The 23,106-nt window shown below is 36.5% G+C and overlaps 1 protein-coding gene and 1 pseudogene across 1 annotated transcript; one reads left to right on the top strand and one right to left on the bottom strand.

Moving 5' to 3' along the window:
* Positions 1–1,548: 1,548 nt before the first annotated feature.
* LOC121766661 lies at positions 1,549–7,007 on the bottom strand (annotated as a pseudogene).
* A 9,984-nt stretch (positions 7,008–16,991) lies between these two features.
* On the top strand, positions 16,992–20,711 carry LOC121767681. Its single transcript, XM_042164008.1, has 7 exons — positions 16,992–17,572; positions 17,661–17,747; positions 17,837–18,061; positions 18,282–18,446; positions 18,651–18,704; positions 18,913–19,059; positions 20,102–20,711. The coding sequence occupies exons 1-7, from the start codon at positions 17,294–17,296 to the stop codon at positions 20,477–20,479; spliced, it is 1,335 nt and encodes a 444-aa protein (XP_042019942.1). The 5' UTR covers positions 16,992–17,293; the 3' UTR covers positions 20,480–20,711.
* Positions 20,712–23,106: the final 2,395 nt, after the last annotated feature.

The raw sequence follows: 23,106 nt of genomic DNA, 5'->3' as shown, positions 1-23,106 counted from the left end.
ATTATTTTTCAAAGTAATGAACTGAAGAGAGTGAAAGCAAGTTGATTTTGTAATCTCGATAATATGCCGGCATAATAACTAGAACTATATCGCACAACAATCATGATTAAGGAAACACATGAAATATAACAAATACTATTGAAATATGAACTGAAATAAACAATACTCCATAATTACCGTCCTTGAACTAAACTCAATACTTCACATTTCTCCAAAAAATTTATGGATAACTACCAAATATAACCACCAATTGACTCCCTATACCCCATTAACTTCAAATGAAAGTAGTACTACTACTTAATATAACCTCCAAAGAACTCCCATAACTTTTTAATCATGCAATCCTATGATTGAGGTTTAGAAGGATTCTCACATTTGGGCATAAACATACTATAAAATAAAAGTATCTACTACATTATTAAGAGAGGGGAAGAGAAGTGCAAGTCATGTGGTGGAGCTTCACTTTAGTGTTAGAGTTTAGTTATGGTAGAGAAAGGTTGGTGGCACCGTCCAATTTCCCGTTTTTATGTGAATATTTTAACCACACGCCTACCAATTCATGTTCATGTTCATGTTCATGTTCATGTTCATGTTCATGTTCATGTTCAGCAAAAAAGCTAAAAGTTTATAGTTTATACTTTATAGGTACACTATGCTTTTATTTGGTTGCTGAAGTTGCTGCATCATCACTAACACACATCATTTCCTTGCTACAAAATGAAATACTACAATAAACACGAAAAATAACAAATTAATACACATGAAAATTAACTATCCAGTTTGTCTCCATGAGACTAAGTCATCTGAACACACTGCCAAGCTAGGATCTCTCAACTTGAAAACTTTTGATAAACATATTAGACATACTATGATTACTATGAATTAAGAGCTCCTATATAAACCTCTAATAAGCAAAATCATTATCTAATTAATTCCTTCGAACTTATAATTCTATTCTGATCATAATTTCTAAAAATCCTATAAACTCCAATTCTAATCTTATCAAGCTCCATAGCTCCACCACACTATTTATTTATTATAATTGGATTAGGCCGCTTTCCTTAGGGAGCAGAAAGTGCTGAAGTATGGGCTTTTATCCAGAACCAAGCCCAAATAATACTAATAATTTGGCCCTTTTGCTTCAATCCAGTAGTGTTATAAATTATTCAATTCCATATATATGTTCTAACTTCTTACTAGGGATGTCAATGCAGCCCACAACCCATGGGTTGGCCTGAATAGCCTGCAAAATTTATAGCCCAATAAAATTACAGTTCGATTAGCCCACACCCGATAAGCCTGCAACCCGTTAAGGCCAGACCTGTAATACCCCGCTCAAATTAACGTCATTAAACGTTTATAGAGTAAATAATTATGTTAAAGCAAGTAGTATTTTAAACTCCTATGTTCGGTTGTATTAAAATCCTTGATGGGTTTTAATTGATAGTTAAGCACCAATGTGAAACTAATTTTGATCAAGGACTTTGATGTGCAAAAAGATACAAGAAGCGATAAAATAATTGTCCATGTACATTTATAAATCAGATGGATATTAAATGTCCATTTATAAAATATAGTCATTTCTCTTCAAATGAGCAATGTACTAATTGTATTTAATTTATGATGTTACAAAAACGAGCTAAAGCTTCTTCGCAAAGCTAGTATTCTATCTCCAGGAAACCCCAACTTCCTACAAATGATGAGACAAGTCAGAAACGATAGTGCAATAATAATACAGTAACAAAAACAACTCTTACCATCTTTAACCATAGTCAACATTTGAATAGTGTGGCACTATTCACTGAAAATGATCCGAAGTCATCACATATGTATATCTACCTAATGGGCAAAAGAATAGGAAGTGGGGAAGGGAGGAATAGTACCAAGACTTTGTTTCTTACCAAATCCTACACCATCCCGGGAGCTCTGCCAACAAACACTCTCCTTCAGTCCTACCTTTGCAAAAATGTGATGAAATAAAAAAAAAGAATGATGATGTTGGGATATTAATCCGAGAAAAATGTGTAGCCATACCTTGTGTAGGGAGTTAGTGTATAAAAGAAAGTATCAACTTCCGTTATCGCCTACCCAAAATCTCTTTCACCTCCAAATTTTATTTTCAAACAAGTAGACGAAAATTTTTCCAACCTTCAAATACCAAGTTTTCAAGCTTTCTTTAGGAAGGAGAATTTCAAATTGGAGTACTCATCATAGAAATCTCTTATCATTCTTTTGAGGTAATGATTATCAAACCACAAGTTAAATCTTTTCAAGCATGATTTTATCAAGCATGTCATGTTAGCATGAATTCATATAGAACATAGAATCACAACTAAGCATGCTTCATAAACAATCTTTCAACTCTTTCTTTTCAAATTTATGTATGAAAACCATTTTATTCTATGCTGAGCCTAATTTACATACAACATATGCAAAGTCTTAGAATTAGACAGTAGGAAAAACTCCTAAAATGTTTTCTCTTTGGAAGATAAGCACCTTTGGAAATTTATAACGGAAAATCTACCGTTCAAATGTAATTTCCTTCGGTCAAAGTGAAGTTAGAAGAGTTTTTTACCTTCCTTTAAAATTTCAGAATGATCGGATAATGTTTTAACCTCCGATCGTGTACAAAACCGACATTGCTACTGTTAAAATGGCAGCCACTTAAAAGCTTAATAACAGAAGATCGAACCGTTAAAGGTTGATCTCCTTCGGTAGGAATGATGCTTTATGAGTCATCCACCTTTGGTTAAAATTTCATGACGATCGAATATTATTTGGACCTCCGATCGTGAAGGAAACTGAGACTATCTCATATTTGGCGAAAATGAAAAGAAAGAGATAAATATCTGCTTTGAGTAACTTAAAATTACAAAAATATAGTAGTTAAATATACTGATACTAGTAAAATTGAACAATCGTGTTATATCCTTACAAATCACTAGATTGTCTATAGTCTATATGATAAATTAACTAACTCCAATTAATCTTGCTTGGAAAAGTATCATAAATTTTATTTGCAGATTGGAAGAAAAGAAATAGGTAATGCATTTTGAACTTATGTTTCAGTCTCCATCTTTAGAAATGACATCAAGACTCACGACAAGTGGGCTCAACTTAGCAAAAAGAACAAAGAAAGAGACAAAAAGGGGCGACAAGCTAGCGAATTCAATTTGTGTTTCACTACTTATTAGTACGAGAATAACATAAAAATTCTAGTAATTTACTTTTTTTGTAAAGATTTATGCTTAAAAATTTAAAACTTAAATTAGATGTTAAAAGTAGTTATATACTAATTGGATGGAACCAAACATAATAGTACTATTAGGGCACGATAGGCCGCCCGATGCCTCGGGCGCGCCATCGTCCGCAACTGTGGGTGTGCGAATTATGCCCGATGCATCGTCCGCGCCCTATAGATCGTCCGCGGACGATAGGGCATCGTCCGCCCACTGTGGGCGACGCGGACGTTGCAACGCGTTTTTATTTTTTTTCTTTCGAATGTTTGTCTATTTAAACCTCGTTTCTCATACTATTTTTCATATGAACATTTCTCTCATCTCTCACTTTCCATACGAATATTTCGATCATCTCTCACAAACAAAAATGAACCACGACGACTACTGGAGTACCTCAGAGGGCGTTAGTCGGACCTTGACTCGAGCCTTATTCGATGTCGTTAATGACGCAATGGAGGATTGCTTAGCCGAAATGCAGCACGAGTAACGACATCAACGTCCTCAACTCATCCACCCTCTTCACCGAGGAATGCAATGGCAACGACCCGGCCATCGAGTTCACTGCCAACATGCGCCAATATCACATGGGGTACTACTTGGCCGATGACATATACCCAAGGTGGCCTGTTTGTCTGAAGACGATCAGCTGCCCAATGGGTGAGAAGAGAGTTTTATTTGCGCAAAAGCAGGAGGCGGCGCGGAAGGATGTGGAACGGGCATTTGGTGTGCTCCAATCACGGTGGGCAATAGTGAAAGAGCCGGCGCGTCTCTGGTTCAAGGAAGTCATCGCCGATGTCATGTATGCGTGCATAATCTTGCACAACATGATAGTCGAACACGAAGGTGGAAGCGTCACCGATTGGGTCGATGATGAAGGTGGATCTAGCTCCAGCACTGCGACCGTGCCCCACGCTCGAGGATTACCGACGGGCTTCAATGAGGTTTTATCTAGACATGCCTCAATGCACAACCAACAAGACCATGCTCAGCTCATGAACGACATGATTGAAGAAGTTTGGGACCGTAACCGCCGTCGTTGAGAATGCGTATTTTTTTAATTTGTATTGTAATGTATTAATTTTAAATGAAATGAAGGTTTTTTCCAATTTTTGTAGTTATTTAAATATTCAAATAAAGAAAATGCTTAGGGCGGCTTATAGGGCGCCCACTGCAGGTGGAAGGGTAGGAGGATAAAATGATGATATGGTGGTGCATAGGGGGCCCTATAGGGCGCCCCATTGCTAATGCCCTTATAAAATCTATATATGTAAATGTAAATTTATTTTTCTAAAACAAGGCGACATAAAAACATGGTTACCTTCTTGAGACGAATGGAACTACCCCAAAAGTCAAGCCACAGGCGGCTTGGACGAAGACGGAAAATACAAGCAACACGGCCACTGACCCCGCCAACGACCCCACCTTTCCCAACAACACGCACAATACCCCACCCACTTTCTGCACCACCCACAAAGTCCACTGCCTTCCCCTCATCCCAAACCTCCTCGCCACGAAATCCGACAACATTCCTCCACCCGACCGTGAGAAGAGGTTTGCCAGCCCAAAGCTAGCCGCAATTGTGCCGGCAGTGTGCAGGTTCTCGTCGAATCTATCGCAGAAATACTGCGCGATGATGTTGTTGATCGTCAACTCCACGCCAAAGTTAATGCTAGAATCCAACCTAAAAAATGGAACACAATTTATATACCCTTTAAACCTTTCTTTTAAGTGGAGTATAAATTTTCTTGCTAAAATCATTAAATTAATGGGATATTTTGTGAATTATTGCATTCCACTGTTCACGAAAAATAGTTTGTTCTTTTCATTTCAAACTATCAAAAAATATAGTTCTATAAAAAATACGGACAATTTTCTCTCAAATTATATTATACTCCCGTAGTAACATTTTCTTTTTCTCTGTCATATTTATTCACTTTTTTCTATTTCTCTTCCTTATTTTACCCATTTGTATTACTTAGTAGTACAACCTTTTTATTAAAACTTATGTCAGCCACCATGAGACTATTTTGATGAACGAGAATATTATTGAACTCACTAGTAAGACATTTTATCTTTTCGATGTTCAAAACTCCAAATTTAGGCCATACTACTCCAATAGTCGGAGGATTCGAGTCATTAGGGCCACGTAAATTAAATATATGAGAATCGTTATTAATAGTGTTTTAGAAAAAAAAAGAAATGCAAGAATCCAACCTCTGTAATTGGTTACAGCGCCGGAGAGAATTTTTTCAAAGCTGTCTTTATGTGTTTCGCCGGATTTCTGCAGCTGAGAGTAGTCGCCGTCAGGAAGGTCTTGCCCGAGGAAGAAAATCCCGTAGGCAGAGACCATTTGGAGGAGGCCGGGGATAAAGAAGGCGGCGCGCCACGCCGTGAATTTTCCGGCGCCGGGGAGGACGATGAGGTCGAATACGAGAGGCATAATAAGCTGTGTGGCACCGCCGACGACGTTGGGAGAGAAGAGAGAGCTCATCCAGAACTGCGTGGAGACGAAGGTAGCGAGGGAGAAGCCGGTGAGGAAGCGGAGGACGAGGAAGGAGGCCGGGGAGGCGGCGAGCGAGGTGCAGAAGACGGCCGGCGCGGTGGCGAGGACGAGGGCGGCGGAGGCGAGGCGGGGGCCGAAGAGGTCGCAGCACGTGCCCATCGCGAGGCGGGCGAAGACGGCGCCGGAGACGGCGGCGATGCCGGCGTTGCCGATGTCGGTGGCGGTGAGGTCGAGGTCGTCGCGGATCACGGGGAGGAGCGGCGGCGCGGCGAAGGTGGAGACGAAACAGGTAAAGAAGGAGAGCCACGCGAGGTGGAAGGCGCGCATGTGAGGGGCGGCGCGGCTGAGAAGAGGCGGAATTCGGTGGCCTTGTGTTCGGAATCTACGGGGAGGGGGAATCTTTTCGGATATTCTTCCACGGGAACTCCATTTTTTGGGACTTCATTAAATTCTTATGTGGAGTAATGTTTTACTCCTATTATCTCTACTAAATCGTTTTTATATTAGCAAACTTTTGAGGAAAATTGATATCTTAGTTTGGCCAATTGCCTTATATCGAAAAGTCATATGGAATCCTAAATTATTAGAATTTCTTAAATGTTTTTGACTAACTACAGTTATGAAAATAAATTTTGGTATAAATTTTTCGGTATGAAAGTTGAGTGCAAAGACATATTTTTCAGAGCTACGTAAACTGTGTTGAGAATTTGTGAAGAGTGAAAATATTTTGAACTTTAGTGTCATTAAATCTATACGTGTTTAAAATTTATTTATTGTTATTTATTTAAAAGAATAGTCATAATTTTATATAAATATTTGGCATATGAAAGATAGTTGAAAGTTGAAAATACGGAGTGCATTTTCAAACCTAACATTAATCCTGGATCTAAGAAATACGAAGGGGTTTTAAAATTCGATGAACATATATCAGCGAGTCAATTTAATTATAAGCATAAATACTGAATTCCGCGCATGGAGATAATTTAATTAAGTGGTGGCGAAGTTCAATTTCCGCGTAGTGACAAATTCATGTATGCTTTGTCTTCACCATTGACTGGAATCTGTATACAAGGAATCCACGTGATTTGTGCATTTATTGACCATTGAGCATCCCAATGGCGCCCGTCGAGGCGGAATTCCCACCGACGTGCGGGAATTCCGTTGCTGACGTCTGCCATTGTGCATGCCCGCAACGGATACGGAATTTCTCCGAGGACGTAGCAGTTCCGCGGCGTTGAGCGGAATTTCACGGGGAAGTCCGCCATTGCGTTGACTCCCGCGGAATTCCGTTTTATTTCATTTTTTGGGAATTCCGTGGGGAATTCCGTGGGGAATTCTGCCATTGTGCAGTAGGAATTCCGTATGACGTGGCAGTGCAATGGGAAGTCCTTATGACGTGGCAGGAGGTGTTTTTAGGAATTCCACGGGGAATTCCGCGCCACTCCGGATGCCCTAATAGATTCATTTTTAAAACTTTGAATATTATTCCACATATCTAATGACGTTTGAGCCCTCACCCACTTTTCTCTATAATTGATATAGCATATAGGAATATACCTTCACACTGTATAAGTGGTATTGTTTTCCCTTTTCAGTCTAAATAGAGAACTACTACGAGTATAAGGTCCTTCGTAGCGCTGTCTCTTATCCGTCTCATCTCTTAACTATTCATGGAATCCACTGTACTTTTCACTCCATCTCTTAACTAAGAGACAACACCTGCAACCCTCCATCTCTTATCCGTCTCTTAACCATCTCATCTCCGAAGGCGGTGGCGGTGCACCGAATGGAGGCGGAATACCAAGTTGTCCCGCCAGATACACAATGCCGGCATGATGGGCTTGATATTGGGCGGGCGTCATCCGGGAAGTGTCCGCCATCGTTGCGGTGAAGTACATGGACATTAGGGAGGAGGGCGGCCTTTGGGAACCCGCCTGGCTTGATTAGCCTCGGCCACTCCTCCCTCTAGCCGCCTTCGCCGCCTTGGTCCCTTGCGGCCGACGGCGCCCACGGGAGGACCCCCTGCATCGTCTGTCGTGCCCTCAACCTCCTGCGAGGCAACCTCTTGTGCGGCGCTGCCTGAACCGCCCCCACTAGACGAGTATTGGCCACTCGCCGTGTGCTTCGTGCGTTTCGAGGTCGAGCCCGTGCTGGACCGGACACCGCCGACCCACCTTTCGACGTCTTTGACGGCCTCCCAAACATCGACATGTTTGAATTCTTTGCCGTTGTCATCGAAATAGACTCGCAAAGCCGATCTCAGAATGTCGGCTCCAGTGGCTCCGCTTTGGTAATGAGCCTCTTCATTCTTGTAGATACCGCAGAATTTAATTTTTTAAAAAAAATAATTTATTGCGTCAGCGTGACGAAGCTCACTCACGGGCAGGCGAGTGGGCGCCACGCCTAGCACCAGCGCGCGCCAGCCGTCTCGGTCGGACGGGCGTCTCGGCAAGACCGGGACGAGACGGGACGCTGCAACGCGTCTCGTCTCGGAGGTACGAGATACGAGACACCCCTACCCGCGCGACGCGTGCGGGTGCTCTAAGAAATCGAGTGAATTTTGTAACTGGTCTCGACATGGTATTCGCATGCTATCCCAAGAAATAAATACCCATGAACTTTGAATATAATAAATGGTCCAAATCATTTAACGATATTTTAGAACCTGCACAAACTATTGGGCCAAATCAACATGGGCTTAAAATAAGATAATGAGTTGCGTAATTTAATTTAATTTTTTATGGCTGGACTGCAATAGTGAAAATTGGACGTGCGTTTTCAGTCCGAATTATTTTTTATGGACATTATTTTTTCTACTACTCCCTCTGTTCTATAGCAATAGAGGCGTTTCTTTTCGGCACGGTGATTAAGAAAAATTGTGTTAGGTGAGTTTAGTAAATGAAGAATAAAGTGGAAAATGAAAAAAATAGAGAGATGAAGAGAGAAAAAAGTAAGAGAAAGTAAAATGGGTGTGGAAAAATGTATTGACTTTTACTAAAAAAGGGAAATGACTATATTACTATAGAACGTACCAAAATGACAGAATGACTCTATTACTATGGAACGGAGGGAGCACAATTTTTTTAGCAAGACCTAAACATTTAGAATAATAATTTGACTAAAGGTCATTTTTGGTCCTAAACATATGATGATTTTATGATTTTGGTCCAGAACATTATCTTTTGAATTATTGTATTCCAAATAAATGAAAATGGTTCAAATTTAGTCCATTTTTAACGGCTCCATCCAAAATAGACGGTGAACGCTAAGTAAGTGAGATTTGACTGGAATAACAACATTTATTAGATTATTAAATATTTTTAAAATAATATAATTAGCTATTCAAAAATCAAATAAAAAAAAGGTATCCACCATCTGGAAGAGCTTAGTCGACAGGAAGATCTCTGGAAGAATTGGGAGAATTCATGCCAGAGAAAGGACATTAATATGAGGATTGGTTGAAGAGCTTGAAGAAGGAGAGGGCGACGGTATTGGAAGATGGTGATGAAGGTGCGGAGCGCGTGGAGGAAACGCGAGAGGTAGTAGATAGAAGACGAGGCCGGAGGGGTGCGTGCCGAGGGGGAAGCCACTCAAAGGGGGTGGTGAGGGAGCAGGAACGCCGCCACAGCCGGCGCTTGTTTCGGATCTCGGCGGCGGCAGAGAGAGGATCCCGGCGAAGATGGTGGCGGAGAGGAGAACCATAGAGAGGGAGTGGAGGGCGAGGGTGACGGGATCGGAACCAATTTTGTGCTTTTTCATTCTCTTCCGCATTGATGGGTTTTAGATTTCGCGATTTCTTTTTCGTCTCCGATTTTGAGGTTTCAGACGTGTGGTGATGTAGATGGAAGGAGGAGAAACAAAGGAGGCGGCAACGCTGTCGCCGGACTACGATTCGCTGGCTCAGCTTCAAGAGCAGTGGCGGCAGAAGCAAGAAGAGATGAGCTGAAGCAGGAAGAAGAGATTCGTTTTGGGCGTGGCTCCACCGGAAGGCGACGATAGATGATGCTCCGAGAGTTAATAGGTCAGACTGTTAGCAAGGGCCATCCTCTGCGACGCCGGAACGCAGGTTCTCGTCGTTCGCCGACCATCCCTTCAATTTGCTTTTCTCCAACACATAGAATTTCATTTCTCAATAATTATTTTTCAAATAATGTAAATAATAATTAAAAGTTGCTAATTCAGTCAAAATTAACTTAATTATCATTGACTGTTAAAAATTTGACGGCTCCATCCAAAATGGACTAAATCCGAACTGTTTTCACTTGTTCGGGATGTAATAATTCAAAAGATAATGTTTTTGACCAGAATCATAAAATCGTCATATATTTAGGACCATAAATGACTTTTAGTCTAATAATTTTAAAAGGAAAATAAAACACAGTACTGTATGAATTAAGAGTCGGTTTATGGATCATTCAACTTATCCCTATCTGTATAAGCGAATTTTCCTCATATTGAAACATGTCAAAAAAATTGATAGGATAACCACAAACATTTGCTAAAACATAGATAAATCACTCACCCTTAAAAAACCAAGTTCAAAAACTAAGATAGTTGTCTTCCTTTTTCTCAAAGTGAAGTACTCCTCATTAACTCAAAATCCCTAGAGATACTTACTAGAGAGAAGACCTAAACAACCCATACTTACTTATATTATTCCTATAATAAAATATAAATAAAGTTTTATGTTAACTAATAAAATGACACCAAGAAAATTGGCGTGCTACGATAAAATCCTCATCGCAGCCGCGGCTCTCCTCCTCGTCCTCGGCTCCCAAGCCGAGGCTCGCAAATTCGTGGGCGTGAACCCGTTCTGCCGGACTGCGAGCTACCGGCGCATCTGCACGCAGATGGTGAGCGGCGCGGTCAACCAGCACGACGCGTCGGTCAACGCCATCAAAGACACGATTGCGCTGGCGGATAAGCTGAAGGCGATGGTGCCGACGATCGAGCCGGCTATGGCGCATTTGGCGCCTGTGAGCCGCGACTCGATCAAGAAGGTCTGCGTCAGCAACTTCGACAACATCGTCGACAACCTCGGCGTGGGCCTCCGCGCGGTCGAGGAAGGAGACGTCAGCACTGCCACGTCGTACCTCAGCGCGGCCACGGCGGGTGACTGCGTCGATGCGATGCTCGAGTTCGGGATCGGAGCCGACTTCCCGCTCAGCAAGTACTCGGCCCATTTGACTCAGCGTGTTGATAATTGCTTGGCTGTTATATTGCAGGAATAATGTATTTCGCCATAACATAATTAATAAATAAAACTTGATTATTTCTTAATTTTGTTGTTTTTAAAGCTTTTTTAATTAAGGGAAAATCATTGCGACAGAAATAGTACATTTCGAACTTCAAATTAATCTAAGTATCTAAGTGATGGGCCTTGGTGTGGGTATCAAAAAATATGGTTGATCGATGTTATAATTATGGACACATTTTAGCTGAATCTCCAAAAATCCAAAATAATGTAATGTGTATATGAGAAACCTATTCATCCGAATTTATTTGGCATCAATGCTTCATACTATTGATTTTTTCATATAGTAAAACCATTACACTTTTAGGCCATACTATAATCCTCATATTCTTTCTTACATAAGAAAAAAAAACTAACTACTGCTACTTACTAAAATACTCCATAATTTGTCGGCGTTTATCATCAGTTACACGACTTCCAGCTTTCTTTTGCAGCCCAAGCTTTAAAAGTCTAAAAGTCAAATAATTAGGGTTATTTCCGAAAATTAATGCGCACTTAACATAAACATATTTTTGTTAGTGGTATAAACCTCTAACAAGTCCATGGAAAATTTACAATATCTACCGACCAAATCTACTGAGTTATGAATGCCATGTTATTATGTTAATGCTTAGTCTTCGATTTTGACTTTAATGTTGTTCCTATTATGATAATAAAATATGGAGGAGTATATATCACATTTAATATTTGCTTTACAAACACACGATCACAAATAGATCGAGGTGGTCAAAATTTTAAAATACTGGACTTATCGTACCAGTTTTTAAAAAAACTATCAAATTTTTGGTTGTGCTATTTGTATGGTATGATACTTTATCAAATGATTTCGATATATTAGCGATATGAAAGTTCATATACTGTGGTATAACACGACATACTGAAATTTCGATAAATATCCAAAAGAGGCTATTTTTGCAATTAAATTGGTACTTGTTCTGGATGTACGTAGAGTGTGCATATGATGTATACATATCCAACACTCTACTCGTCATTTATGTATCTAAGAAACTACAAATTTCTCAAAGTTAGCAAACTGTATATATATACGTGCATGACAATTTCATATGCAAGTTTTCTTTTCTTTTGGGAACATTATATAGCATGATCATTTTAAGTTTTGTGTGTTTTCACATTTGATGCTACTATGCAACTTGGCATGAGAAACAACATCATCTTGAACATCATGATGCAATACACACACATTCACACACACACACATATGTATATATAATATGTATAGACATGGCCCAGAAATGCATGATGATGAATGGCCACACATGATGCCACCAGCCAGAGGAATATAGGGAGGCAACATTCTTATTTCTCTCATTCCAATTCATACGCCCTTCTTCAATCATGATTTAGGAAAATCTCCACTTTTTTGACTGGTGGGGTGGGGGAGGAGAAGGTTTACTATATGCTATTTTCTTAGAGTAGTGCTAAATGGCCATATTATTGTCAGCCACACAAGGTTATATCAGTAAATTGTAGTATTAGTTATATATTAAAATATAAATTGTAGTTAGTGGATAACTTAAAATGACTCATTGACCCTTCACCATACTTTCGGTTATATTAGAATCCCCCTTTAAGTTTTGAAAATTTAAATTAACGTTATACGTTAATTACACATTATAGAGTTTCAAAGTTAAAAATCAATCCAAAATCTTTTACATTCAAGACGATAATATTTATTAACAATAAAATTTTACAAAACAAATTACATTACAGTAGCTATTAGTGTAATTCATTTCCAAAAATATAATCATCATTTAATACAAGAGGTGCAGTATACTTCTTTTTCATTGGCATATTTCATTTTATTACTACTATTATATATATATGTATATTCATAGAGATTCAATCATATTAAAAAAATCAACTTAATCAATATTAATGATAATAGAATTTCTCTTAATAATTCATTAACTGTTCTATTTATCTTGTGATATTATATCTTAATCAAATAAAATAATTATTTAATCAAATACTAATGTCAATAAAATTTCTTTTACCAATCAAATAATTGAATGAAAATAATTCATTACTCTATATATCTATGTTTTGATAGTATTAAATTTGACAACAATAAAGTATATAGAAGTAAAATCAATTCCTAACTAAACCGGATATTCTAAGTAAACCGTTTTTTTGCTATTAAACCAGTTTATGGCTGGCCATAATGTGGCCACATAGCATTTCCCATTTTCTTATCTTTGGATATATTTAATCAATAGCAATATCCCCTTTTAGGCTAAGAAATGCTGACTTTGCAGTTTAGACATAATGATGGCTTAACATTTCTCTTTAGGGGGTCTAAGCCCCATTAATTCATGCCATTTTTTCATCTTAAAGATTGCCTTTCTTTTGCTAATCCAATTTAATATACTACACCTTATAAGAATTGAAGAGGATAGTGACCAAACAAAGCTTAATGGAGTATACTATTCCATGACTTTTATTTTGGAAGAAAGATGAATAAAGAAGCCACATCTATTTCCTAGCTAGGTTTCCACATCAATTAATACCACACATAATTATAGATGGAATTTGTACCTCATATAGTTAGCTTGAAGTTCTCCATTGATGGTGGAAAACCTTTGTGCATCTTCTTCATTTCAATTCTTCTATTGTGATCACAAATAATTATATTCCCATTTTGTGGTTAGGAAATAAGTCACCACTTGGTTAACACCGTTAGGTTTGACGTTAGTATGACTTATTTTTCTTTTGACGTATTTTTTTTGGAAAATAAAATTTATTAAAACAACCATGCAACCCAAAAACAAGCTACAAAGTTCACCCAAAAAAGAGAAAAAAGAACAATAAAATTACAAGAGCTCTAAGAAAAATGAATTTTTCTGATTGATTTTCAAAATTGCGGAACATACCAGAATTTGACAAAAAAAAATTATGTTTTTTCAAAAAATTTCTCTTTATTAAAATATAAGTCGGCATTCATAAATAGTAGCTTGCGCGGCATGCTGTACCTTCAATCCGCAATAGAATATTTTTTTTATCTCAATCGTTTTTCGCATTGATCATAATTGCTAAATTTAATGAACAAAATCACTAAAATATCTTATTAGATGTTTCAAAAAGCGCATAATCTCTTTTGAAAAAACAAATATTGGTAAGTTATTTCGCCGAAACATGTAGTAATAGAGAAAATAAGAAATGAGAATTTTCTTGCAAAGATAGCAAAACATATGCACAAGCATGCTATGATTGGTCTTGTTGGAAGAGGTACTTTTCAAGTGTATTTAATATAATTAAAAATATAATATGGTCTCAATAATTCTAAACTGGCCCTTTTCATTTCAAAATATATTCATATGTTGTCCCCTCTCTATAAAGCAACTTATGCCTTTTGCAGCCTTCTAATCAAGCGAATTTCGTCTTCGTAGATTATGTTTTTAATAATTGTACTAGTATCTTATTTCCCGAGTCAGTTAAGACTGTATTAGGTATAATTTTTAAATTTATTTCCTTTAATTATTACATGAATCAGGGAATCTACTTTTAAAATCATTATTTTTTAAAATTGACTAGTATTTTTTTATCTTAATAAATATCCGTTTAAATCCTAATTAATAACTATTACTTTTTTTTTCAAAAATATTATACTATGATTCAACAATAATATCAATAAATGTCACGAACTATCAGAAAAATAATAAAAATGTCAGAGAGGGTAAACATTACTTTGTTTGCCAAGAGAGTACCTAGGTTGTTTTAGTGGTCTTATCCTTGATTAATTATTGCATAAAAATAAAAATAGATTAGCTAGTATGACATCATTCTTCTATAAAATTACTAATAAGTAGTACAACATCTATAAGTCTATTTTAAATGGAAATAACAATTATTAATAAAAGTAATGTTCTTTTGTATTTACCCGATGGAATAGATTAAAGAGAAACGTAGATGATCATGCAAAATTAAATTAATTTAAAGACAAGAAAAGGATGATGATTAATTTGATTGGACAAAATGTTTAGTAGCCCAAAATAATGAGAAACCCAAAATATGCGCGTGCATATTATTGCTTGAATGCCTACGCAGTTGCAAATAACCAGGCGCGCGTGCCATATTCCACTTCCTTATAAAGAAAAATTAAAGCTAATTACAATTTCCAGTTTTTTCACTGAAAAAGGACATGCTTTAAACCATGTACTCTACTAAATTTATTTCACATTTTTATTACTTATCATAAATTTGTTCGAAAAAGTAGATATAAAAAATTAAGAATAATGCTATGTGTGTGAATGGTTATCGTAAAACCTATGCTAGGAAGTAAAACATAAATCTAAAAAGACTTTGAGTGGTCTGATGTAACTCCAAGTCTATAACTCTAAAAAGAAGTAAATGATGATCACTTTAAAAAGCTTGATTTTTTAAAAGAAAGGTGAAAAACAATAGCTTAAACATCCGTAGATTTGATTTCATAACCTTTGACCCAACATGAACTCAAGGTAAGGTTAGGGCGGGCTAAATATACCGTAATACCGAAATACCGCACGTACCGAAAAAATACCGAATTTGCGGTACGGTATGATACCGTACCAATAGATTTCGGTACGGTAAAGGTATAGATTTTCCTATACCGCGGTATACTGCAATATACTGCATTTATGATATTTACCAAAAAATCGATATATATGTTATATTTAAAGTTTATATAAAAAATAGTTAATATGTTAAAATCTCTAACCCTACTTTCATATTTTAGTTCAACCGCCCACAACCCCAAACACACACGCAGAGATGCAAATCAAGTCAACCGTATAGATTTGATAGTGGTGTAGTTTTAATCTTTTGGACATTATTTAAATAGGTGACCTTTTATTTTAAATATTTGGCTATAATAGAATTTTTTTGGTATGAAACACAAGTATTACGGTATGCCATACCTTATTTTAGTATACCGTACTCGGTATGCCATACCTTATTTCCGTATGACGTAAAAGTACGGTATGGTATACCGCATAGACGGTATGGTAACGGTATCGGAAATAATCATACCGAATTGCGGTATACCGAAATTTCGGTAAGATATAGGTATGACATTTTCTCATATCACAATTTACGGTACTGTATGCGGTATGACATTCTCAGGTGCGGTATACCATACCGTGCCAACCTAGGTAAGGTCGGCAACATGATTTGAAAAGGCTAAATTTTGCATTTTTTGTGTCTATCTTTTTTTAGGAATCTTTTTATGCAAAAAAGAAAATTGAAATGGAGAAAAAGGATAGGTCAAAGCTAGTTTGATCTGCTAAAATTAAAACATTTGGTGAATTTTGTAGGTCTACATTTGTTTAAAACAATCATTATGTGTCAAGACAAATTCTAGAGTTTTGCATGTTGAATTCAAAATGCATGAAGGTTTTTCGTTCTAGTGAACTTTATTAACTTGTGGCGATCAAAATTCAAATATTACGACAGAAATATTACTAGAGAAAAAGGTGATTTTGGAGTGTAGGGAAATTGGGTGGGGAAATAATTATGCTGGCAGAATTCATAAAGGAACATTTAGAGATGTGAGAAAGAAACACCCAAAGCAAGGAATCTAAAACCAAGTAAGGAATAAACACAAAATCCCTAATGGTAAGCAAACATGCTGCAAAAATTTATAAATTAAATTAAAATTCATCAACAATTTAACTTCTGAACATGATTATTTCTTCTACAAAACAATTACACAAAACAAAAATTTATTCAAAATACACATATTTCCTCTACATGTATATTAAAGAATAGCACAAATGATTGCTCATTATAGTATATGCACATTTATATTTAAACAAGATAATTTATTATGGAAAAGCTAATTTTCAGTCATTGTATAGGAGACGAGACTGGAAACATAATCCTCTAGACCAATCCCCCCACCCCACCCCACTTCTTCAATTCTTATTCTTGCAATAAAATAATTGTTGCATGTCTTGGCCTCAACAGGCTATTAATATAACTCACCCCACATGGGCAAATTTCTAAATAATCAGAATTCCTATGTCATCATTTCTTTTATTTTAAACTTCTCTTTCTCTTTCACCTCATGCCTAGAAGTTGTGCATTTGTCAGAATATAAAAGCAAAACCACATCTAGCAAAAACTATCAAATGCCCAAATCACTCTATTAACCTTTTCCTCCCAAGTTTTCAATCTTGGGAAATGGTGAGATAGTGAGCATCTATCTGTTTTGCTTTGCTTTCCCCTACAGTTGCTGCTGATACAATTCTTTGCATGGATTTAGGAATTTCCAAATTCTGAGAAGGTTTAGTGGGTTTTTAGATGACAGAAGCAGACAAAAACCAATGTAGACAGAGACAAAGAGTTGTGTTAGAAGAAGAATCAAATCCCTCAAAAATGGCTTCTTGTTCCAACTGCTGCCCCAAGATTTCCCCAATCATTCATATTTTTGTTTTCTTCCTCTTTTTTATTGCACAATCACAATCACAGAGTTTCAATGCTACAAATCAGAATTTGAGGCCTCAGAATTTGTCCAAGAAGCTCAAATACATCTCAGACTATCTCATGAAAATCAACAAACATGCTGTCAAAACAATCAAGGCAATTCTTCCCCTCTTCTTCTTGTCTCAAAATTCCAATTTTTCCCCATTATTTCTGTCTGATTAATTTTTTCTTTGCTTTTTTACAGAGTCCAGATGGTGATATCTTCGATTGTGTATTGACTCATCAACAGCCTGCTTTTGATCATCCTTTACTCCAAGGCCAAATGCCCATGGTAATGTATCTATGCACTCATTCTAGGGAGAGTTGTGAAGAAGTCATGATAATAAACATCTCTCCATGCATGAATTTTAAAATTTTCAGGATCCACCTGAGAGGCCAAAAGGGCTTCGAACACCACCAACAACATCAGACACGTTTTCTGAAAATTTCCAAACTTGGACACTGTCTGATGAATCTTGCCCCGAAAATACCATTCCAATCAGACGAACAACCGAGCAAGATCTCCTAAGAGCAAGCTCCATTCGAAGATTTGGCCGCAAGATTCGAAGGCCAATTAGAAGAGATTCCTCCAGCAATGGCCATGAGGTTAGTTAATCAACCCCTCAAAAACCTTCTTCCCAATTTTCAAGAATTCAACCAATATTGGTTAAAGATTTAATTTTGATAACTTGGTTATTCATATTTTTTTTAAATCCCTCAAAAACCCTCTTCTTAATTTTCAAGAATTCAACCAATATCCGTCAAAGATTCAATTTTGATAACTTGGTTATTCATAATTTTTAAAAATATTAAATATTTTTTTCAGCATGCTGTGGGCTATGTGAGTGGTGATCAATATTATGGTGCAAAAGCAAGCATAAATGTGTGGGCTCCGCGAGTTGCAAATAAGTATGAATTCAGCCTTTCTCAAATGTGGGTTATTGGAGGCTCCTTTGGGGACGACCTCAACACAATCGAGGCCGGTTGGCAGGTATTAAAACCCGTCTCATTCTCAAATTCTCTATTTTTATAGGACGAAGAAAGTATATAAAGAGATGTGACATAAAAGTTGAAAATATTGTGACACCAGTTTTAAGATGGGATCTGAGACTTTGATTTTTTTTGTGTAAGCTCATTAAAGCTGCAATTACACCTTCAACTGCTTCCTAATTCAATTAATTTTGTCACCAAACAGGTTAGTCCAGAGATCTATGGGGACAATTATCCTAGGTTCTTCACCTACTGGACTGTAAGTAATTAATTTGATGTTTTTTATTTTCAAATTTTACTACTACATATTGTCTGCTATAATCACTAGATAACTATTTATTGCCTAAGTTTGTAATGTCCCTACTTTAATCATGACTCCAACAAGTTACGTTTTGAAAAAGTGATTATGGGACTTAATTAATTTTAATTAATTGATTACCAATTTGATTTAATTAATATTTTCGCAGAGTGATGCCTATCAAGCAACTGGGTGTTATAATTTGCTGTGCTCAGGCTTTGTTCAAACAAATAATAGAATAGCTATTGGCGCAGCAATTTCTCCTACGTCGTCGTATAATGGAGGCCAATTTGACATTAGCTTGCTAATTTGGAAGGTACGTTTTTAAACTGTTATTTTTATATATAACTTTTCGATTCTACATGATTTTAAAAAAGAAGCTTTTCTTGTACCTCAATTGTGCTTTAATTTATTCATATATATTCGATTCCAATTGTCCAACGGCAATCCAACTTTTGTGGTCGAATCTAATCCGCAGAACACATATTCTATTTCTAGAATAAAAAAAATTCCTAAGAACTTTCAAAATAATATATAAAGAAGATTAAAATAGCTAGGGTTAGATTTTATCTTTTGGGATAGTTTAATTTAATTTAATTGGTATTCTCTTTTTGGGGGTTTGGGATTTTTGGTGGGTGGGTAAAGTGAGAGTGGAGCTAAATATTCATCATGCATGTAACCCATCTAGCTAACATACGCATGTTGTCAGATACAATACACTATAGTAATATTGCATTCACCATTGAAAGACTCAACGCAGGTGCAGATCTACTGGGAGGGGATAAGCCCCTCCTCAATATATTTCATGTAGTATTATTTCATGGGATTTTAAAAAAAAATTATTTCCTTTATAAATGCCTCACTTCAAACTTTTAGAATTTTTTCTTAGATATATTTTTGCCCCCGTCGAATTGAAATCCTGGCTCCGCCCCTGACTCAACGGACATAATTATTTTGCTTCGTTTCCTTTAATGTTTGCTTTCTGAGATTCTCCCCACTCTTCCTTTCAAAGCAAAGGTTTTTGACCCTTCCACTTTATCATCTTAATAATTATTCAAAATATTTCCCTTCTGTGATTTTCTAACATAGTTCACTATCCACTTTCTTAATTTTACTTATCTAAAATACTTATATATTAAAATTAACTTTATTTAATATTTGCGAAGATAATAAATATAGCAATAAATATTTGTAAAATAGAACATGTGTAGTGTGTTACATTTTCCAAAGATATTATTCAATGTATTTTTCTTAAAATGTGTGAAAATGAAACCATACTAAATTTGTGGGACGGATACTAAAAATTTAGTATATTGTGAATAAATCATAGTAATAATTTTTGGTCTATTGCTTTATAGGATCCAAAACATGGAAATTGGTGGCTAGAGTTCGGAAACGGGGTTCTAGTCGGGTATTGGCCGACCTTTCTATTTACACATCTTCGCGATCGTGCAAATATGGTACAATTTGGGGGCGAAATTGTAAATAGCAGAAGTTCGGGGTCACACACATCGACTCAGATGGGGAGTGGACATTTTGCAAGAGAAGGGTTCGGAAAAGCGTCTTATTTCAGAAACCTACAAGTGGTAGATTGGGATAACAGCTTAATCCCTTTATCCAATTTTAGAGTTTTGGCCGATCATTCAAATTGTTACGATATAAGAGGTGGAATTAATAGAGTTTGGGGTAATTACTTCTATTATGGAGGACCGGGGAGAAATTCAAGGTGTTCTTGAAAATATATACTACTGAGGTTTCTTTTTTATGTTTGTGTTGTTTCTTTTTTCCCCTCTTTTTTGGGTGATTTTAGGTCGATTTCTTGTCGAGGGATTGAGTTATTCTTGTAACTTTTCCATGGATCTAACTCAAATGATCCATCTATTTATACTAGTTTTAGGGTCCATATATGTAAATTGTTGTGAATGAAATAGCAAAAGATAGTATGTTCTTTGATATTTTGTGTTTAAAGTATTTTATGTGTGCATACATAATTGTTGACGATGAAGGTTCACGCATAAGATGGAGAAAAGAAGAATAAACAATGCTTTTTCTTTATCACGTGTAAGTTAAATTATGATCAACATTCCTATAGTTCATTAAAACACAAATTCTCAGCTCAACTGGTGGTGAGTCCAATAAAAAAATCAAGTGATCATATCGTCCAATCTTTCTCATTGACTAAGCGTACAAGGAGTACAAATGTATACGACAATTTGTCTGAACCATTAAATTTTTACTACAGTTGAAGACGGAGGACGAAGTACTCCATTAACTAACAAAAACAAAGAAGGAAATAGTTCGTACTTTTAAGGGACGGAGAAGGAAGAAATCCATTAATTAACAAAAACAATATTTTTTTAATAAAAGTTAGGATTTGCATAACAATTTGATAATTCAACTATTGTATCACGGATATGAATAATTTTATAAAAAAAGCGCCTGCAGTTTGGGATGTATTATTAAATATTTCAGTCAAAACATAAATTCTTCTGCATTTCCTTTTCCGTAATGTGAAATCAGAGAAAATACAAATAGTGCAAACATTTGAATAATTTGATGCATGCATTAGAAGGCAGGGGTCCATCTATATTAAATTGGTAAATACTATTATTGCAAAGGAACATTTATGTTATGGTTGAACATCAATAATATTTCAATTCATCTGCATATATTTAATGAGATTTGAGTTGCGATGAAAAAGTCATAGAATATGAATATTTGAACGTAATTGTACTTTTTATATAATTATATTTTAGGTTTTAATTTCAACTTTTTACGAACGATGAGGAGTTATAACTTCACCTACATCTGGACTTGTGCTTTCACAATTTGATGTATTTTTTGTAGTATTTTGGAATTGCTATTTTCATTAGAATATTTAATGTATGCTGGTAACTGTCTTCCTCTTCCTTCTTAATTGAATTCACCCACCTTCCCTGTCAAGCGTCACCACATTATATTCCACTCCACTGCACCCTAAAATTTGAATTGCATCTCTTAACTAATATATGCGTGTAATTTATTTCTATATATATTTATTGAATTTTATTCTTATATATATATATATATATATATATATATATATATATATATATATATATATATATATATATATATATATATATATAGGTCCATGATCAATTGAGATTTTTTTGGCTAATTGAGAAATGAGATGCAACATCAGCCACTCATTTTTATTAAATGAGTGGTCCAGATTTTGCCACACAAAAAATAATTTTAAATTAATTTATTATGAATGGTTCAAATGGTAATTTAATCCTCCAGAAGCCACAGCGCAGAATATACGCTAAGCTCTCCACTCTCCGCAAACTCATCCCCAAATCCGAGCACCTGTTCGCCGTCGATACCACCGTCGGCGCGGCCTGGATCTGAGCCTTCTCACTTCTCAGGGAGGGAGATCAAAACAGCCACAGCCGGTGCCGCCGCGTGATGCGCCGGAGAGGAGGAGGATCCGGCGCCGGTCAACGGGGCGGAGAAGACGGAGGTGGAATCGACGAAATTTCGCTCCAATCTTCGACAAATTTCGCTCCAGAAGCTCGCTGTCTCCTCAATCTTAGACAAATTTCACTCCGCGCCGCCCTCCGACGCTGGAACCGACGTCGTCAGCCGCTGCCTCCGCTCCGCCTCTGCGGCGGTGGTCGATCAGTCCACTCGAGAAATTCGATCTCGCCGATGGATTGTTGGAGCTGCAGTCCGCGTTCGAGGATTCATCAAATCCGCAATTCGCTGCTGTCTTTACTAATAAAGCAATTGGTTTGCTCACTAGACTTGGTTTTGAGCGGAATCCGTCGTCCTTTCTGTTTTTCTCGTCGGAGAATCACCCATTCGTAAAGGTGTGGCTGTTATTTTTGAATTTGAAACGATTTGAAGTTTTGAAAGTTGAGCTATGTCTTTTCCCCAATGAATTTCTGGATTGGATTTCACAGATTGTAGGTGTTATAAGTGTTATTTTTTAGTTATTGACATTTTAATATGAGTTGTTGACATTTGATATTTTGATATGTGAATTGTAAGTGTTATTTTTTAGTTGTTGACATTTTAATACGAGTTGTTGACATTTGATATTCTCCGTATTCAAATGTGAATTGTAAGTGTTATTTTTTAGTTGTTGACATTTTAATACGAGTTGTTGACATTGATATTCTCGGTATTGATACATGAATTGTAAGTGTTATTTTTTAGTTGTTGACATTTTAATACGAGCTGTTGACATTTGATATTCTGGCTATTGAAATGAAATGACACTTATACCCCGTGTTGACATAATGTGATAGCTATTGACATTTAGTTAATCTTGTGGATTAGTGGCTGATATTGCATCTCATTTCTCAATTTAGCTAAA

This window comes from Salvia splendens, chromosome 15 (genome assembly GCF_004379255.2).
Source record: "Salvia splendens isolate huo1 chromosome 15, SspV2, whole genome shotgun sequence".
NCBI classification, from domain to species: domain Eukaryota; kingdom Viridiplantae; phylum Streptophyta; class Magnoliopsida; order Lamiales; family Lamiaceae; genus Salvia; species Salvia splendens.
This window is presented reverse-complemented; position numbering and strand designations above follow the sequence as displayed.

Bases quoted from the DNA above. Each gene is read 5' to 3' on its own strand.
- LOC121767681 (XM_042164008.1), top strand. From the start codon at position 17,294: ATGACAGAAGCAGACAAAAACCAATGTAGACAGAGACAAAGAGTTGTG. The intron at 17,573-17,660 runs GCAATTCTTCCC...GCTTTTTTACAG, and splicing joins ATGCTGTCAAAACAATCAAG to AGTCCAGATGGTGATATCTT. The intron at 18,447-18,650 runs GTATTAAAACCC...GTCACCAAACAG, and splicing joins CAATCGAGGCCGGTTGGCAG to GTTAGTCCAGAGATCTATGG.